We start from the raw sequence: 14,709 nt of genomic DNA on the forward strand, positions 1-14,709 counted from the left end.
GGTCAGGGCATTGCATGGTCACCCTCTCCCCCCCTTATAGATGGTCCCCCTCTTTCCCCCTTATACATGGTCCCCCTCTCCCCCACCTTATAGATGGTCCCCCTTCCCCCCCCCCTATAGATGGTCCCCCTTCCCCTCCCCTTATAGATGGTCCCCCTCTCCCCCCCTCTCCCCCCCCCCCCTTATAGCTGGTCCCCCTCTCCCCCCCCTTATAGATGGTCCCCCTTCCCTTCCCCTATAGATGGTCCCCTTTCCCCTCCCCTTATAGATGGTCCCCTTTCCCCTCCCCTTATAGATGGTCCCCCTCTTGCCAGCAGATAACACAAAAAAAAAAAAAAAACCAACAACACAACTCACCTGCCGTCCCCCCGTCGAGCCTCTCTCCTCCTGGTCTGTCCCCGGCTGATGTGCGGCTGCCGGGGGTGTCCCGTCCTATCCCCGGCAGCGCGCGCATCAGAGAGCTCCCGATGCGCCAGAAGTCACAGCCACAGGAGCACGAGGAGCTCTCTGATGCGCGCGCTTCCGGGGATAGGACGGCACACCTCCGGCAGCCGCACATCAGAGAGTCAATGGTGGAATATAATGTGTGCGGCGTGGCGTGGGCCCCGGGCGGCCACCCAAACCGCCCATATTATAGTCCGCCACTGATAGGAGGTCAGGAGTCCGGTCAGATCGTGATTGGACCAGGGGTCCAGAATACAGCCAGAGTACATGGAAAGACAAGATGTCAATCACCTAGGCAAAACAGAGGTTAACTGTGAAGTGGCCAGAGAGAACTCAGCAGGGAGGAGATGGGTGTAATGTAATATAATTAACAGAGCAGAATGATAGAACTGTGTTCACACTGGAGCAAATGAAACACACAATAGGCGCAAATTCATGGTCAAAAGCGCAGTCTCTGTCGTATCTTACAAGCCAAAGACCGCACCAAGGTCCCAACAGGTACAATCATGACAACAGGCATCTAATGACAGCAGGTGAGGTGAGTGCCGGGGTTGTGATTTGCCTGGTGATCCTGCTCTATTCTTAGGTCCCAGCATTACTGAGACCTCTGATAATTTACATTTTTTAAATCTTTGAAAAATGTAGTAATAAAATTATTAAAAAAAAAAAAAAAAAACAAGGAAAAGTAATAGGATAGAAGCCAAATACCCTGATCTCTCACTACAGGAGTGCGCTTAAATAACCATCTTCTTCTTCTTCTCTTTTTGCTTATTTCTTTTAACTCCAGAAAGTTTTGTAAACACATTGCGGCGAAATACAAAAATAAAGGAAAAGCAAAGAGCCGAGTGTAAAGGCCTTTGAGTCTGTGGGTACATGACGCAGATGACTGTACTCCTGAATGTATGTGTGTGAGAGTCTATGTGTGCTTAGAGAAAGGTAAGACTAGCAGAGGAGACAGAGGGGAGCTTTGTGCTCTCTCATATCCCCTCCTGCACAGTTTCTATCTCTCAGTTCTATTTCAAGCTTTAGGAACATGCAGTGGCTTCTCTTTACTCTCCTAACCGCATACTATCAACTGGTAAGTTGCCCCACGTTTTATTATTGTTCTATATCACGGCAGGTTTAGACTGAACAAATCTCTAACAAAATGTTAAAAATCCTTGAAAATGTCTGTAGTAATGGATGACATTTTCCAATGTAGAACCTAACTCTGATATCTCTCGGCTTCTTCTTCTTCTTTTCTGTGTTTTTTATATGGTCGTAGATGTACAGTATTTATATGCATTATAATTATCCTCCCTTGTACAGATGCGCACTGCTTGTTTATGGAGTTCTTTTCCCTCCTGTCATGTCAAAGGCTACACCCGCCATTTGGTTGTAGAAGTGGGAGAAGACAATATTTTACGTAACAGAAATCTGATATTTAACTAATTCCTATCTCCACTAAGGGCTTATGACTTTGACCAATTCTTATTTTGACACTGCCTGCATTTTGTGTCTGTATGCTAAATGCCTACTTTCTGGCATGAGCTGTCATTTGTTTTAGGTTGGAGGAGGTTCTAAGTATCAGTGTGGTGTCAATTCTTGCAGCGTTAAGTCCATCTAGTGCTTCATTTTGATTACAACATGTACACAGACTGCACAGTACATGTACACAGACTTACTGTAAAGTAATATTTTCTCACGTTGCTTCTAATCTTTCACCCAACTAACCTCTCACTGTGTCCTCTTGTTCTTGAGTTCAGTTTTTTTTGTAAAAACATTTCCCTCCTGAACCTTATTTAGTCCTTTAACATACTTAAAGGTTTCAATTATGTCCCCCCTTTCCCTTCTTTCCTCCAGACGATACAGATTCAAATCCTTAAAGAGTCGCTGTTTTTTTTTTTTTGCAGAAATCAATAGTCCAGGCGATTTTAAGAAACTTTGTAATTGGGTTTATTAGGCAAATATGCCATTATCTGCTTTCAAAAAGACTTTCCCCAGGTCTCCCCCCCTCCCTCCTCTCTCTCATCCACTGCTCATTATCAGGATATCACGTCTTGTTTACATCAGATGTGCCCTGTCTGTTCTATGGAGAGGGGAGGGGGGAGGAGGGAGATTAGTCAGCAGCAGAGAGCAGAGAACAAAGGATTACACAGTGGGAGCTGTGTGAAAGCCATATTCAGAGGTCAGAGAGGTCAGTGCTGACTTCATAAGAGATAGCCCGGTGATGTAGCTGTAAATTAACTTTGTTGTCCTATTTTGGTGCCTCATCTTCCTCCACCCCTCCCCTCTCCATAAGAGAAGCATGAAAACAAGAGGGAGAGCTTCAAACTTCTTTTTCATAATTAAAATGCATTTTTCAGCTAATAAACCCAATTACAAAGTTTCTTAAAATCGCCTGTACTATTGATTTCTGCAAAAAAATATGTAAACAAAAGTGACACTTTTAAGTCTTTTCTGATATGGTTTATGCCTCACACCTCCACCATTTTTGGAGCCCATCTTTGGACCCGTTCTATTTTATCAATGTCCTTTCGTAGGTGATGTATCCAGAACTAGACACAGTATTCCAGATCTGGTCTCACTAGAGCTCTATACAGCAGGATCACAATCTCCCACCTTCTACTGGTTATACCTCTAGTTATACACCCCAGCATACGATAAGTCTTCCCTACCGCCTGATTATACTGGTGACTCATTTTAAGGCTGTCAGAAAGGACTACCCCTAAATCCTTCTTTTCCGAAGTCTTTGCCAACGCAGAACTACCGATATGATACTCAGAGGATTCCTTCTTCTCCCCAAATGCATTATTTTACATTTGGAAACATTGAACTGCAGTTTCCATTGTGTGGGCCATTTATCTAGCAAAGCTAAATCATTTTCAATATTACTGACACATCCAGAAATATTAACCCTATTGCACACTTCTGTGTTGTTGTTTTTTTTTAAAGACAAATGCAATGTTTTCTAAAATGCTAAAAAAAAGGCTTGATCCAGCCAAAACATAAAGCTTTTGTAAAATGTTCTCGAGACAGATGAGACAAAGGTGACTTCTGTTTCTAGTACAGATACAAAAAACTATGTCTGGTGGAAAAAGAGCAATGCCAACGCCAACATGTTCCGCAGCACTTTACAGTTCTGGGGGTAAATATATAGGCAACATCAGATATTACAAAGATACAAATGTAACCATGGGGGCCTGCTCGCTAAAGAGCTTACAATCTATAAGGAAAGGGTTCGAGATAAAAGGCAGAGAGAGAGGCCAAGGTGCTTCAGCTCTACAATGGTCCAGTCATCTTTAGGATAGTGCAAGTTAAGGTGGGGGAACCAGTTACCGACCAATCTGACTTTTTCCTGCTCACCACAGCCACCACTGAAGCTTCTGAAGCCATCTCTGAAGTGACAGGCAACTCAGCCAATCACTGACCGAGACGGGACAGCACAGCACCTAGTGATTGGCTGAGCGGCTTGTCACTTCAGAGACGGCTTCAGAAGCCTCAATGGCAGCTGTGGTGAAAGGGGAAAAGCCAGGACACCGAGATGCATAGACATGCAAGTATACATCTTTATTATTTCATCAGCCATCGGCCGCACATGACTATTACACATAATGATGCTTGGTCAGTGGCCAATGATTTTTAATACAATGATATTAGCTTTCTGGCTGATCATTGTCTTTATTACACGGAGTGATATCTACCCCAATTGGCCTGATTGGGCAGATAATTGCTCCATGTGATAGGGCCCTAAATGCGTATAGGTAGGGTGGTAGACAGAGAGAAGGGAGGAGATGTAGGGAAATGCAGGCGCAAGAGAGGATCTTCATCTGTTACTATACTACACTAGTACTATGATTTTATGGCGTCTGTATTAATTAAGCCTGTACTACTGACATTTTTCCATTAAAGGGGTTATCCAGTGCTACAAGAACATGGCCACTTTTCCCCCTACTGTTGTCTCCAGTTCAGGTGCGGTTTGCAATTAAGCTCCATTTACTTCAATGGAACTGAGTTAAAAAAACCCCACCCAAGCTGGAGACAACAGTAGGGGGGAAGTGGCCATGTTTTTGTAGTGCTGGATAACCCCTTTAATAGCTGCAATATTACATGCATGTCAAGAGATTAGCTACACAAAGCGAACATCATGTCTACCATTGTACACTTATCCCAAAATCACTGACTTCTTTGTCATGAGTACTTTTTATTTCTGTGTGAGTCTTTATGCAGAGTCAAATAACAATAATAATAATAATAATAATAATAATATTATAACAGGAAATAAATGATTGAGAGGTTGTATTCTGGAAAATGTTCTCTCATGTTTTCTACAGGACTGTATTCTGTATTTCAGTTTGTTTGCAGTGTTGAAGAAACTGCAAACTTGGTCATGAAAGTGGACAAAGCAGCAGAGTCAGAGGTCTATCAGCGGAGAGAGTTTTGTCGCTGGCCATGCAAATGCTCACTTAGGCGGTCATGCCCGCTGGGTGTAAGCCTGGTCAAAGATGGCTGCGGATGCTGTAAAATTTGTGCTAAACAACTTGGTGAAAGTTGTAATGAAGCAGAAGTATGTGATCACCACAGAGGTCTTTATTGTGACTACTCCGCTGATGCCCCCAAATTTGAAGTTGGGATTTGTAAATGTAAGTGATTCAATAATTTATAGTGCCAAGTGCCTAACTACATCCTATCCGTGAGCAGTGCCATTTCCAATTTTGTATGAGATTTCTTATATATTGGGGGAGCAACCAATCAGATTTCACCTTTTATTCCTCACAGACTCTTTGGAAAAAGAAAAGGGAAATCTGATTGGTTGCTAGGGGCAACTGAGCCAGCTGCACTTTACATCATGTTGGATAAATCTCCCCCATAGTTCATAGAACGGCTAAGAATGCACCAGATATTTAACTGTGACTGTGGACTATAAACTGGTGCACTTAAAGGGCAACTCCAGCTATTTTTTTTTCTTTCAAATCAACTGGTGTCAGAAAGTGTCCTTTAAGCCAAGCCCCTTTCTAGAGTGGCAAGTCCCACCTTCTGGTAAGCCACAGCCCCTGGTCTAGCATGCTGCATAAGTGTGTAAAACAGATTAAGTCTGGGTTCACACTACGTATATTTCAGTCAGTATTGTGGTCCTCATATTGCAACCAAAACCAGGAGTGGATTGAAAACACAGAAAGGATCTGTTCACACAATGTTGAAATTGAGTGGATGGCCGCCATTTAATGGCAAATATTTGCTGTTATTTTAGAACAACGACTGTTATATTGAAATAATGGCCGTTATTTACTGTTATATGGCGGCCATCCACTCAATTTCACCATTGTGTGAACAGATCCTTTCTGTGTTTTTAATCCACTCCTGGTTTTGGTTGCAATATGAGGACCACAATACTGACTCAAATATACGTAGTGTGAACCCAGTCTGAAAATGTGTAGCACATCATCAAAAACGGTTTCTGGTGCAACCTGCATCAGATTTATGGTGCACCAAGTTTTGATTATGTCCTCCATAGTTTTTATATGCAGTCTCGCAGTGAAATGTCTTTCTAAAACCCTGACTGTAAATATTACTCTTAACAATTACCCTTTTCTTTCTTCCAATCAAACTTAAAATGCCCAACACTCTGAGCTAATTCATTTCCTAATATACCTTTAAAAGGGGCACCATTTATCTCTTAAGGTAGCCAATCCGTCAGATCTATCTGAACCTCCTCCCGTCCTCCCCATACACTAGAAATGTTCAGTATGGCAGAGCGCTCCTGTGTTTTAAATAGGAAGGGGGAGTGGGGAAACCTTAAAGGGGTTATTCAGCGCTACAAAAACATGGCCACTTTTTCCCCCTCTCTTGTCTCCAGATTGGGCGGGGTTTGGAACTCAGTTCCATTGAAGTAAATGGAGCTTAATTGCAAACCACACCTAGCTGCTTTGTCTTCATGGAAGAATAAGGTAAATTTAACAGATTGCAAATGCCGTGACGTCCTATGTCGGGGGAAGGTGGCCATCTACTCATAACAATGGCCACTAATAATGATCATGACCATTATTGGTGGCCATTATTATAAATAAATGGCTGCCTTTCCCCGATATAAGATGGCATATTCCCATAGTGGAAACATAGCCTAAATGTTATAATAAGTTACTACTACTTATTTATCCACAGTGATATACTTCTCCTAAACTTACAGATATATTTGCTGTCGGCTGTGAACTCAATGGTGTGCTTTATCAGAACGGACAGTCTTTTCATCCCAGTCCCTTTTACACCTGTCTATGTATAAGTGACACAATTGGATGCACCCCTACACTTGATTTCAAACAATCTGATAGCCACTGTACAGATGCCACAGGACTCACAAAGAAAAAGTCTGATCTAACAAACTGTGCGTTGGAGAAGAACCCCACTATGACAGACTACAAATTTATACCAGGTACGGGAGATCTATCTATGTATCTGTCTATGAAATAACATTTGCTTTCACTAACTGCTAGAGATGAGCAAACCTCAAGCATGTTTAGGTCCGAACTCTCTTCGGTGGCTGCAGAAGATGGATGTAGCCCTAGGAAGTCCTGGACAACATGGGTACAGCCTATGGCTTTATCTATGTTTTCCAGGCAGCTTTAGGACATTTGGGTTCAGGCTCGAGGCTTGCTTATCTCTACTAACCGCATCTTTTTTCTCCATATATACATATAAAATAAAGCTCCTTGCACTGGACAAAACTAGGTTTGCCTACCTGGCTGCCAATGCTAGCATATAGAGTTTAGAAAATAATGTTGCCTAATAAAAATCACAAACTGACTTGCTGATTTGGATATAAAATTGCTATGGAATTTCCTGCAATGAATGGGATAGAATCCACAGTGAAAAAGCAAAACAGAAGTCAAAATGCCGTGAAATTCAACTATGTAGCAAGCTGACAACCTATAATCTAATAATTTTTAGTGGTTCAACATAAAATTAAATTAAAAGTTCCATACATCTCTAATGTTATTGGCGCTATGAGATTCTGCATGGTTATATATATCTTATGAACAATGGCTTTGGAATATTTTGGCGTTTGCTTTATATCTTGTTTGCATGGGCAAATCCTTTTCTACATATGCAATAATATAACATGCATTTGTGTATTACAGATAAATATGGCTTCTAACCTGCCTCCTGCTCTGACCGCTATACAACCATGTCTACCTTTCAGGTACACAATAGAATCACCCAAAATAAATCTATGACATCCGGAGACTGTCTGCCTCTCGGCCTGAATATGTTTTAACATCTATTGTCGGAACATAATTGCCTTTAAAGGAAGAGTTTTCAGACCAGCACATTCTGTATGTAAATTATTCTAAGAATATGTATTAAAGGGGTATTATGCTCATACATGTTAAATCATCCCCCCTTATGGAGACTAACAATTTATTCCATGCTTGTTATTATCTTTTCAGTCTCCTTCCCCCAATTTTGAGCTATTGCCTTCTGCTGTAGACACAGAAAACTGTGTGTGAGCTTTTCTCTCCTTCTCCTCTCTGAACACCCTCCTCCCTTCTGAGATGGCTGATGTAAACAGAATTCATGGCTGGTTGTTTCTGCACTCTGTAATGCTGGAAGCGTTAATCTGGTTTCTGGTGACCTCACTGTGATTAACTCTCCCGGCATTACAGGATGCAGAGACAGACTGCCATGGACGCTGTTTACATGAATCATCTCGAAAGGGAGATAGGAGGATGGGGAGATGAAGAGAACAGCTCATACACAGTTTTCTGTGTCTTAAGCAGAAAGCAGCAGTTCCGAACTGGGGGAAGGAGACTGAAAAGATATCTACGTATGGAATGAATTGTTAGTGTCCAGGAGGGGGGGGATGATACAACGTGTATTTCACCTGAGCAGAATACCCCTTAAAGGGAACTTGTCACCCCCCGTGCCGGGGTGACAGGTTCCCGACCCCCCGTTAGAGCCCCATATACTTACCTAATCCCGCCGGGTCCTGCTTCTGGAGGTGGTCGGGTGACGGAGATCTCAGCCGCTGCAGCCCGGCGCGCGCGCTGAGAGATGAGTCCAACGCTCATAGAGAATGACGGATCGCTGGACTCTCCTGTCATTCTCTATGGGTGTTGGACTCATCTCTCAGCGCGCGCGCCGGGCTGCAGCGGCTGAGATCTTCATCACCCGACCAGATCCAGAAGCGGGACCCGGCGGGATCAGGTAAGTATAGGGGGCTCTAACGGGGGGTCGGGAGCCTGTCACCCCGACACGGGGGGTGACAGGTTCCCTTTAAGCTATATTTATATATTGTTTAAAGGGTTGTTTAAAAAAAAAAAAAAAAGAAGTACTTCTTATTCCAAGCAGGCTCCCAGGTAGTCAAGGTCTCTTTAACACCAGTGTATTTACTGCAGGAGCAGAGAGACTAAGGAACTTTTTGCCACGTTGTGGCGGTTTAGGAGGGGATAAAAGGACAAGCTATGAGGACTAGATTTCTGAAGATAGGATGTTATTCCTGGGATTTATTCTGACTGCTGTATTTGGAGTCGGAAATGAATTTTTCCCCTGTATGGGGCAATTGGTATCTGCTTCATAAGGGTCTTGTTTTTTCTTCCTCTGGATCAACACAGCAGGGTGTGGGATGAGCACAACAGACTCTTGCCTTTTTTGAACCCCATTGACTCGAGATAAGCGAACCTTGAGCATGCCTCTGGTTCGTCTGAACCTGAGAGGGCTTCATTTGATTACCTTTGGCTGAAGAAGTTGAATGCAGCCCAAGCGTGCCCTAGGTTTGCTCATCTCTAGTAACTACGTATTAGTAAACATAGGAAAATGATTACAGATCATACTCCATCATTATATTGCCATTTTGGGTCTTTTTAACACTGCTGATTCCAGGAATTCGATGAAAAGTACAATCGTTTTTTGGCGGTATATTTCAGGTAGAAATTAAGGCAAGGTAAAACTGCTGGTGGCAACCAGGGCTGTGGAGTCGGAGTCGTGGAGTTGGAGCTAGTTTTGGATTGAGTCGGAAAAAAATGTACCGGCTCCGACTCCAGCTTTAAGAAAATCTTTATAAAATGTAAAATTTAATTTTGATATGAATTTTACAAGTTTTGCTCATGAATATATATTATGAGCAAAATTCTAATAGGACACTGGCCCTATTACATAAGGGTGGTCGGGGTAATATATCAGTAATACACCACTGGCCCTATTACATAAGGGTGGTCGGGAAATATAACAGTAATAGGACACTGGCCCTATTACATAAGGGTGGTCGGGGAATATATCAGTAATAGGACACTGGCCCCATTAGATAAGGGTGGTCGGGGGATATATCAGTAATAGGACACTGGCCCTATTACATAAGGGTGGTCGGGGGATATATCAGTAATAGGACACTAGCCCTATTACATAGGCGTGGTCGGGAGAATATATCAGTAATAAGACACTGGCCCTATTACATAAGGGTGGTGGGGGAATATATCAGTAATAGAACACTGGCCCTATTACATAAGGGTGGTCGGGGAATATATTAGTAATAGGACACTGGCCCTATTACATAAGGGTGGTCGGAGAATATATCAGTAATAGGACACTGGCCCTATTAGAAAAGGGTGGTCGGGGGAATATATCAGTAATAGGACACTGGCCCTATTACATATGGGTGGTCATGGAAAAGTTGTCGGTCACTATTTGGTAGTTTGTTTCTGAGCTGGAAGAGTCCATTGTGTGGGGGAGATCTGTGCTGTTCTCTTCCTGGATGCTGGATGACTGTATATGAGCAGCAGTGTAATATGAAGATATCCTGTGTAATATAGAGAAGGAGAAGACATAAGTAGTGTAGCAGTAACCTCTGTCCTCAGTGTGGGGTTTTCTCTCTGGGAGAATATTGTGTGTTTTACTTCAGTGTTCAATGGCTGAAACTTTGTGTGTGTGTGTGTGTGTGTGTGCTATGGTTGCAGCAGGCTGTGTGTGTGCTATGACTGCAGCAGGCTGTGTGTGTGTGTGTGCTTTGGCTGCAGCAGGCTGTGTGTATGTGCGCTATGGCTGCAGCAAGCTGTGTGTGTGTGTGCACACTATGGCTGCAGCAGGCTGTGTGTATGTGTGCTATGGTCCCAGCAGGCTGTGTGTGTGTGTGCGTGCTATTACGTTCCCCCACAGTGACCTTCTATATCACTGTGTGACCTCTATATCACTATGTGTGCCTCCTCTATATCGCTATGACTGACCCCTCTATATTACAGGTATCTGGCACTGTTAGCAGTGTTTCTTTGTGTATGGTGAATAATTAGTCAGAAACATAGAAGACTGTCAGCAGGAAAAGACCACCTGCTCCATCTAGTCTAGTTCTGAGTTGTTCAGGACATGGAAACTGGAGACTGGCTGCATCCACTGCACACACAGGAGAAGGTGCTTTATATGTTTCCTTATTCCCTCAGAAGTCACCACAGGATCATGTAGGACATTAGGGAGAAGCTGCTGAGGAGTCGGGAGTCGGAGTCGGACCTGATAAAATTCAGGAGTCAGAGTCGGAGCTGCGGCTTGCCGACTACACAGCCCTGGTGGCAACTTGAGATTAGCTGCCTATTAGAGATGAGCACAAATCGAGCATGTTCCAGGTCCAATCGTTCAGCATTTGAATACCGGTGGCTGCAGAAGTTGGATGCAGCTTTACGTCTGCCTGGAAAGCATGGATAGAGCCATACTTGCATCCAACTTCTTCAGTCGACAGTATTCAGATGCAGAGAAATCGGTCTCGAGCATCTTTGAGTCGCCCTCTATCTCATTTTAAATGTCAATGATCAGCATCAGTAGTAGAATTCAGATGGGCTCCATGCAGTAATAGTCAGGAAGGATTTGGGATAACTCCCCAGGTTTACAGGTTCTATGCAAAACACAACACTCTAACATGTAATTCTTTTAATTTTCTACTTACAGCTGCTTTAAATATTGTGCTAACGTACTAAAGCAAATGGTCATCCGCAATGAAAAGGTAATTGAAATGCCTTCCCCTTTATGTTATGATCGCTGAGGGTCGTATATGCCGATGCACCATACGCTGCATGTGCAAATAAACCAGTCACACTGCTTGGCATCTACTCTCTACTCTCCTATTAACCACTGTACGGAGAACAACATCTAGCCATTCTGTGCATTCATCATTGGAATTTATGGGAAACATATACATTTCCATCTGTAAAAAAAAACACATTGTATTGTATTACAGTGTACAAGATTTTACCACTTGTCTGGAAAAGAAAATGTTTAGTACAGGCAACTTCATGGAGTCCCTGTTCGAAAACGTGCGGAATGGGCATATCTATAAGAGTTACCAATGAGAACGGCAAATGTGAAATGAGAAAGGACAGACGACTCTGCTTCCTGAGGCCGTGTAACGCAACTCTGCTAAGTAACGTGAAGGTAATGGTTGCCTGTGGCTTATTGTTATATAGCAAGCCCTGCCAAATCTGTTGGCGCTTTACAAATAAATATTATTATTAGAAGTGTTTATCACTAGGGGGCAGAGTTCGCCGGGGGGGGGGGGGGGGGGGTACAGAGTTCGGACCTACCACAATCTCTTACTTGTCCCCTATCCTGTTTAGCGCTTGTAAGTCCATTATATGTTAGTATAATGTATGTGACACTGTATAGGAGATATCACTTGTGAAAATCCAACATATACTTCTGATGTACCATGCTAATAGTGTAAATGCACCATGAAGAAGGTGAATACTTAAGTGTTCTGTTACGTTATGCTCAGCCATTGTAACCCCTTGACGTCAGCAATACACACGGGTCATGGGCCCCCCAGGAGCTAAGGGCCCCGGGCTGCCGCCCGAAACGCCCCTATTATAATCCACTACTGGATGGGCGGGGGTAAGACACATATCTCCATCCTGTCGGATCGGCGTTCCGTAGATAGAGTCTGCTCTCAGGCAGGCACAGATAGCCGATAACACTGATCTATGCAATGCTACCAATAGTGTTTGAACTATATACTTTTGTCATTTTAGATTCCTAAAGGAAAGACCTGTCAGCCTACATTCCAAGATCCACAACCCATCAAACTGTCTCTATCTGAGTGCTCTACCGTGCGGACCTATCGGCCCATATACTGCGGGGTGTGCACAGATCGGAGATGCTGCGTCCCCAACAAATCTAAAATGATCACTGTCCATTTCCAGTGTCCTAGTGAGGGCTCATTCTCTTGGAAAATGATGTGGGTCACTTCTTGTGTTTGTCAGAAGAGCTGCACTGATCCTGGAGATATATTTGCTCATCTTAAAATCTTGTGAATAGCAGCTCACTAGCTTAATTTAAGCAACCAACCACTCTGTAGAAACATTGGGGGAGATTTATCAAACATGGTGTAAAGTGAAACTGGCTCAGTTGCCCCTAGCAACCAATCAGATTCCACATCTCATTCCTCACAGACTCTTTGGAAAATGAAAGGTGGAATCTGATTGGTTGCTAGGGGCAACTGAGCCAGTTTCACTTTACACCATGTTTGATAAATCTCCCCCTATATGTACACGGTATCCAGAGTTCAGAAAACTAGACTGACTCCTAATTGAATTGTGCCTGTCTGTACAAAAGCCAGTATATTTGGGGAGACCAGAGTTACTGTGTAGCGATGAGCACAACTGGAGCATGCTCAAGTCTGATCGTTCTGCATTTTATACTGGTGGCTGAGGAAGTTGGATGAAACCCTAGGCCATAGGCTGTATCCATGTTTTCCAGGATTCCCTAGGACTGCATCCAACTTTGTCAGCCATCAGATGCAGAATGATTGGATTTGAGCGAGCTGGAGTTGTGCTCATCTCTACTGTATAAAAAACAGTGACTCATACCACTAAAACTAACATATATATATATATATATATATATATATATATATATATATATATATGGCTGCAGTTCAGAATGGTAGGTTATGAGTTAAGAACATATAACAGGACAGGTATTTAAAGGGGAGGATGGGTAGGAGTCAGTATATCTTTATGACAGACATACTATAGCCTTTCCCCAGTGAGAATATGTAAGTATATATAATTACCTATGAACTGAATTGTCTTGTACAGAACTTCGACACAACATTCTGAGTATGGTTCATTAGATGTAGCAAAAACCTGTATATTCATATTCTTAGTAATTGTTAAAGGGAATTTATCACCAGGTTTATGCTGCCCTATATGACGGTAATATATAGTATTTAGTCCCTGATTCTCTTATCGAGATTTCCACAATAAGTATAAAATCACAATAAGTTAGTTAAATCACAGTATATTAGCTACAGCACAAGCTTAGTGCACTTAGTCCTCTAAATGCTGTGCATGCACTCAGTAGTCCTCAATATTTATGAGCTAGTGCTCCCCCGGTCCAGCTGCGCTGATTTTCAGCTTTCTGTCTAAGCATAGTATCCAGCACTTCCATTAAAATGTAACTTTTTAGCATTTCAACATGTAAAACATGTAGAGCAAAGGTTTATGCGATTCAAGTCACAGTGGTTCCTAAAGGGGATTTTTCATCAGAAAATTACCTGTTTAAAGGGGAACTGTCAGCAGGTTAGATGAATCTAACCTGCTGACAGCCCCCTATAGCGACTTGGACGCTGAGAGGGAGGGTATGTGTCTTACCTTCCTCCTCGGCGCTGGTTCTGTGTTGTTAGTTGGTGTACTCTTTGTCCGGGAGCACCGTTAGGAGAACTGCCCCGCCCCCACAGCGTCATCTGGCCCACCCACTCCATTGATTATTAATGGTGTAGGCGAGCCAGATGACGCTGTGGGGACAGGCAGTGCTCCTATTCAGGGCTGTAGTGTTGGAGTAAGTTTAGGCTGGAGATGGAAAAAATGTACCGAATCCGACTCCAGCTTTAAAAAGTCTTTCAAAATTTTATAATTGAGTTTTCATATGAATTTTATAAATGTTCCTCAATAATATATTTTATGTTCTATCAATCTAAGGCGCTTATTTATTAAACCCAGAAAACAACTTTCTCACATACATTTAGTTAGAAAGGGTGAAGCATTGCCTTCATATATTAGTAATAAAGCACTGGCCCTATTCGATAAGGGTGGTCGGGGAAAGTTTGCGATCACTATTTGTCAGTTTGTTACTGAGCTGGAAGAGTCCATTTTGTGTGTGTGTGTGTATGTGTGGTTATCTGTGCTGTTCTCTTCCTGGATGCTGAATGATTATATATAAGCAGCAGTGTAATATGAAAATATCCCGTGCAATACAGAGAAGGAGGAGGAAGAGAAGCCATAAGTGGTGTAGCAGAAACCTCTGTCCTCAATCTAG

General features: G+C 42.9%; 1 protein-coding gene across 1 annotated transcript; it reads left to right on the plus strand.

Moving 5' to 3' along the window:
- The first annotated feature begins 1,446 nt into the window (after window positions 1-1,446).
- On the plus strand, window positions 1,447-12,755 carry CCN6 (cellular communication network factor 6). The gene is made up of 5 exons (XM_069973636.1): window positions 1,447-1,522; window positions 4,778-5,066; window positions 6,611-6,853; window positions 11,636-11,829; window positions 12,423-12,755. The coding sequence occupies exons 1-5, from the start codon at window positions 1,478-1,480 to the stop codon at window positions 12,702-12,704; spliced, it is 1,053 nt and encodes a 350-aa protein (XP_069829737.1). The 5' UTR covers window positions 1,447-1,477; the 3' UTR covers window positions 12,705-12,755.
- Window positions 12,756-14,709: the final 1,954 nt, after the last annotated feature.

Source organism: Dendropsophus ebraccatus, chromosome 6, assembly GCF_027789765.1.
Source record: "Dendropsophus ebraccatus isolate aDenEbr1 chromosome 6, aDenEbr1.pat, whole genome shotgun sequence".
NCBI classification, from domain to species: domain Eukaryota; kingdom Metazoa; phylum Chordata; class Amphibia; order Anura; family Hylidae; genus Dendropsophus; species Dendropsophus ebraccatus.

Coding starts and splice junctions, on each gene's coding strand:
- CCN6 (XM_069973636.1), top strand. CDS start 1,478: ATGCAGTGGCTTCTCTTTACTCTCCTAACCGCATACTATCAACTG. Junction 1,523..4,777: donor TAACCGCATACTATCAACTG/GTAAGTTGCCCC, acceptor TCTGTATTTCAG/TTTGTTTGCAGTGTTGAAGA. Junction 11,830..12,422: donor CTCTGCTAAGTAACGTGAAG/GTAATGGTTGCC, acceptor TTGTCATTTTAG/ATTCCTAAAGGAAAGACCTG.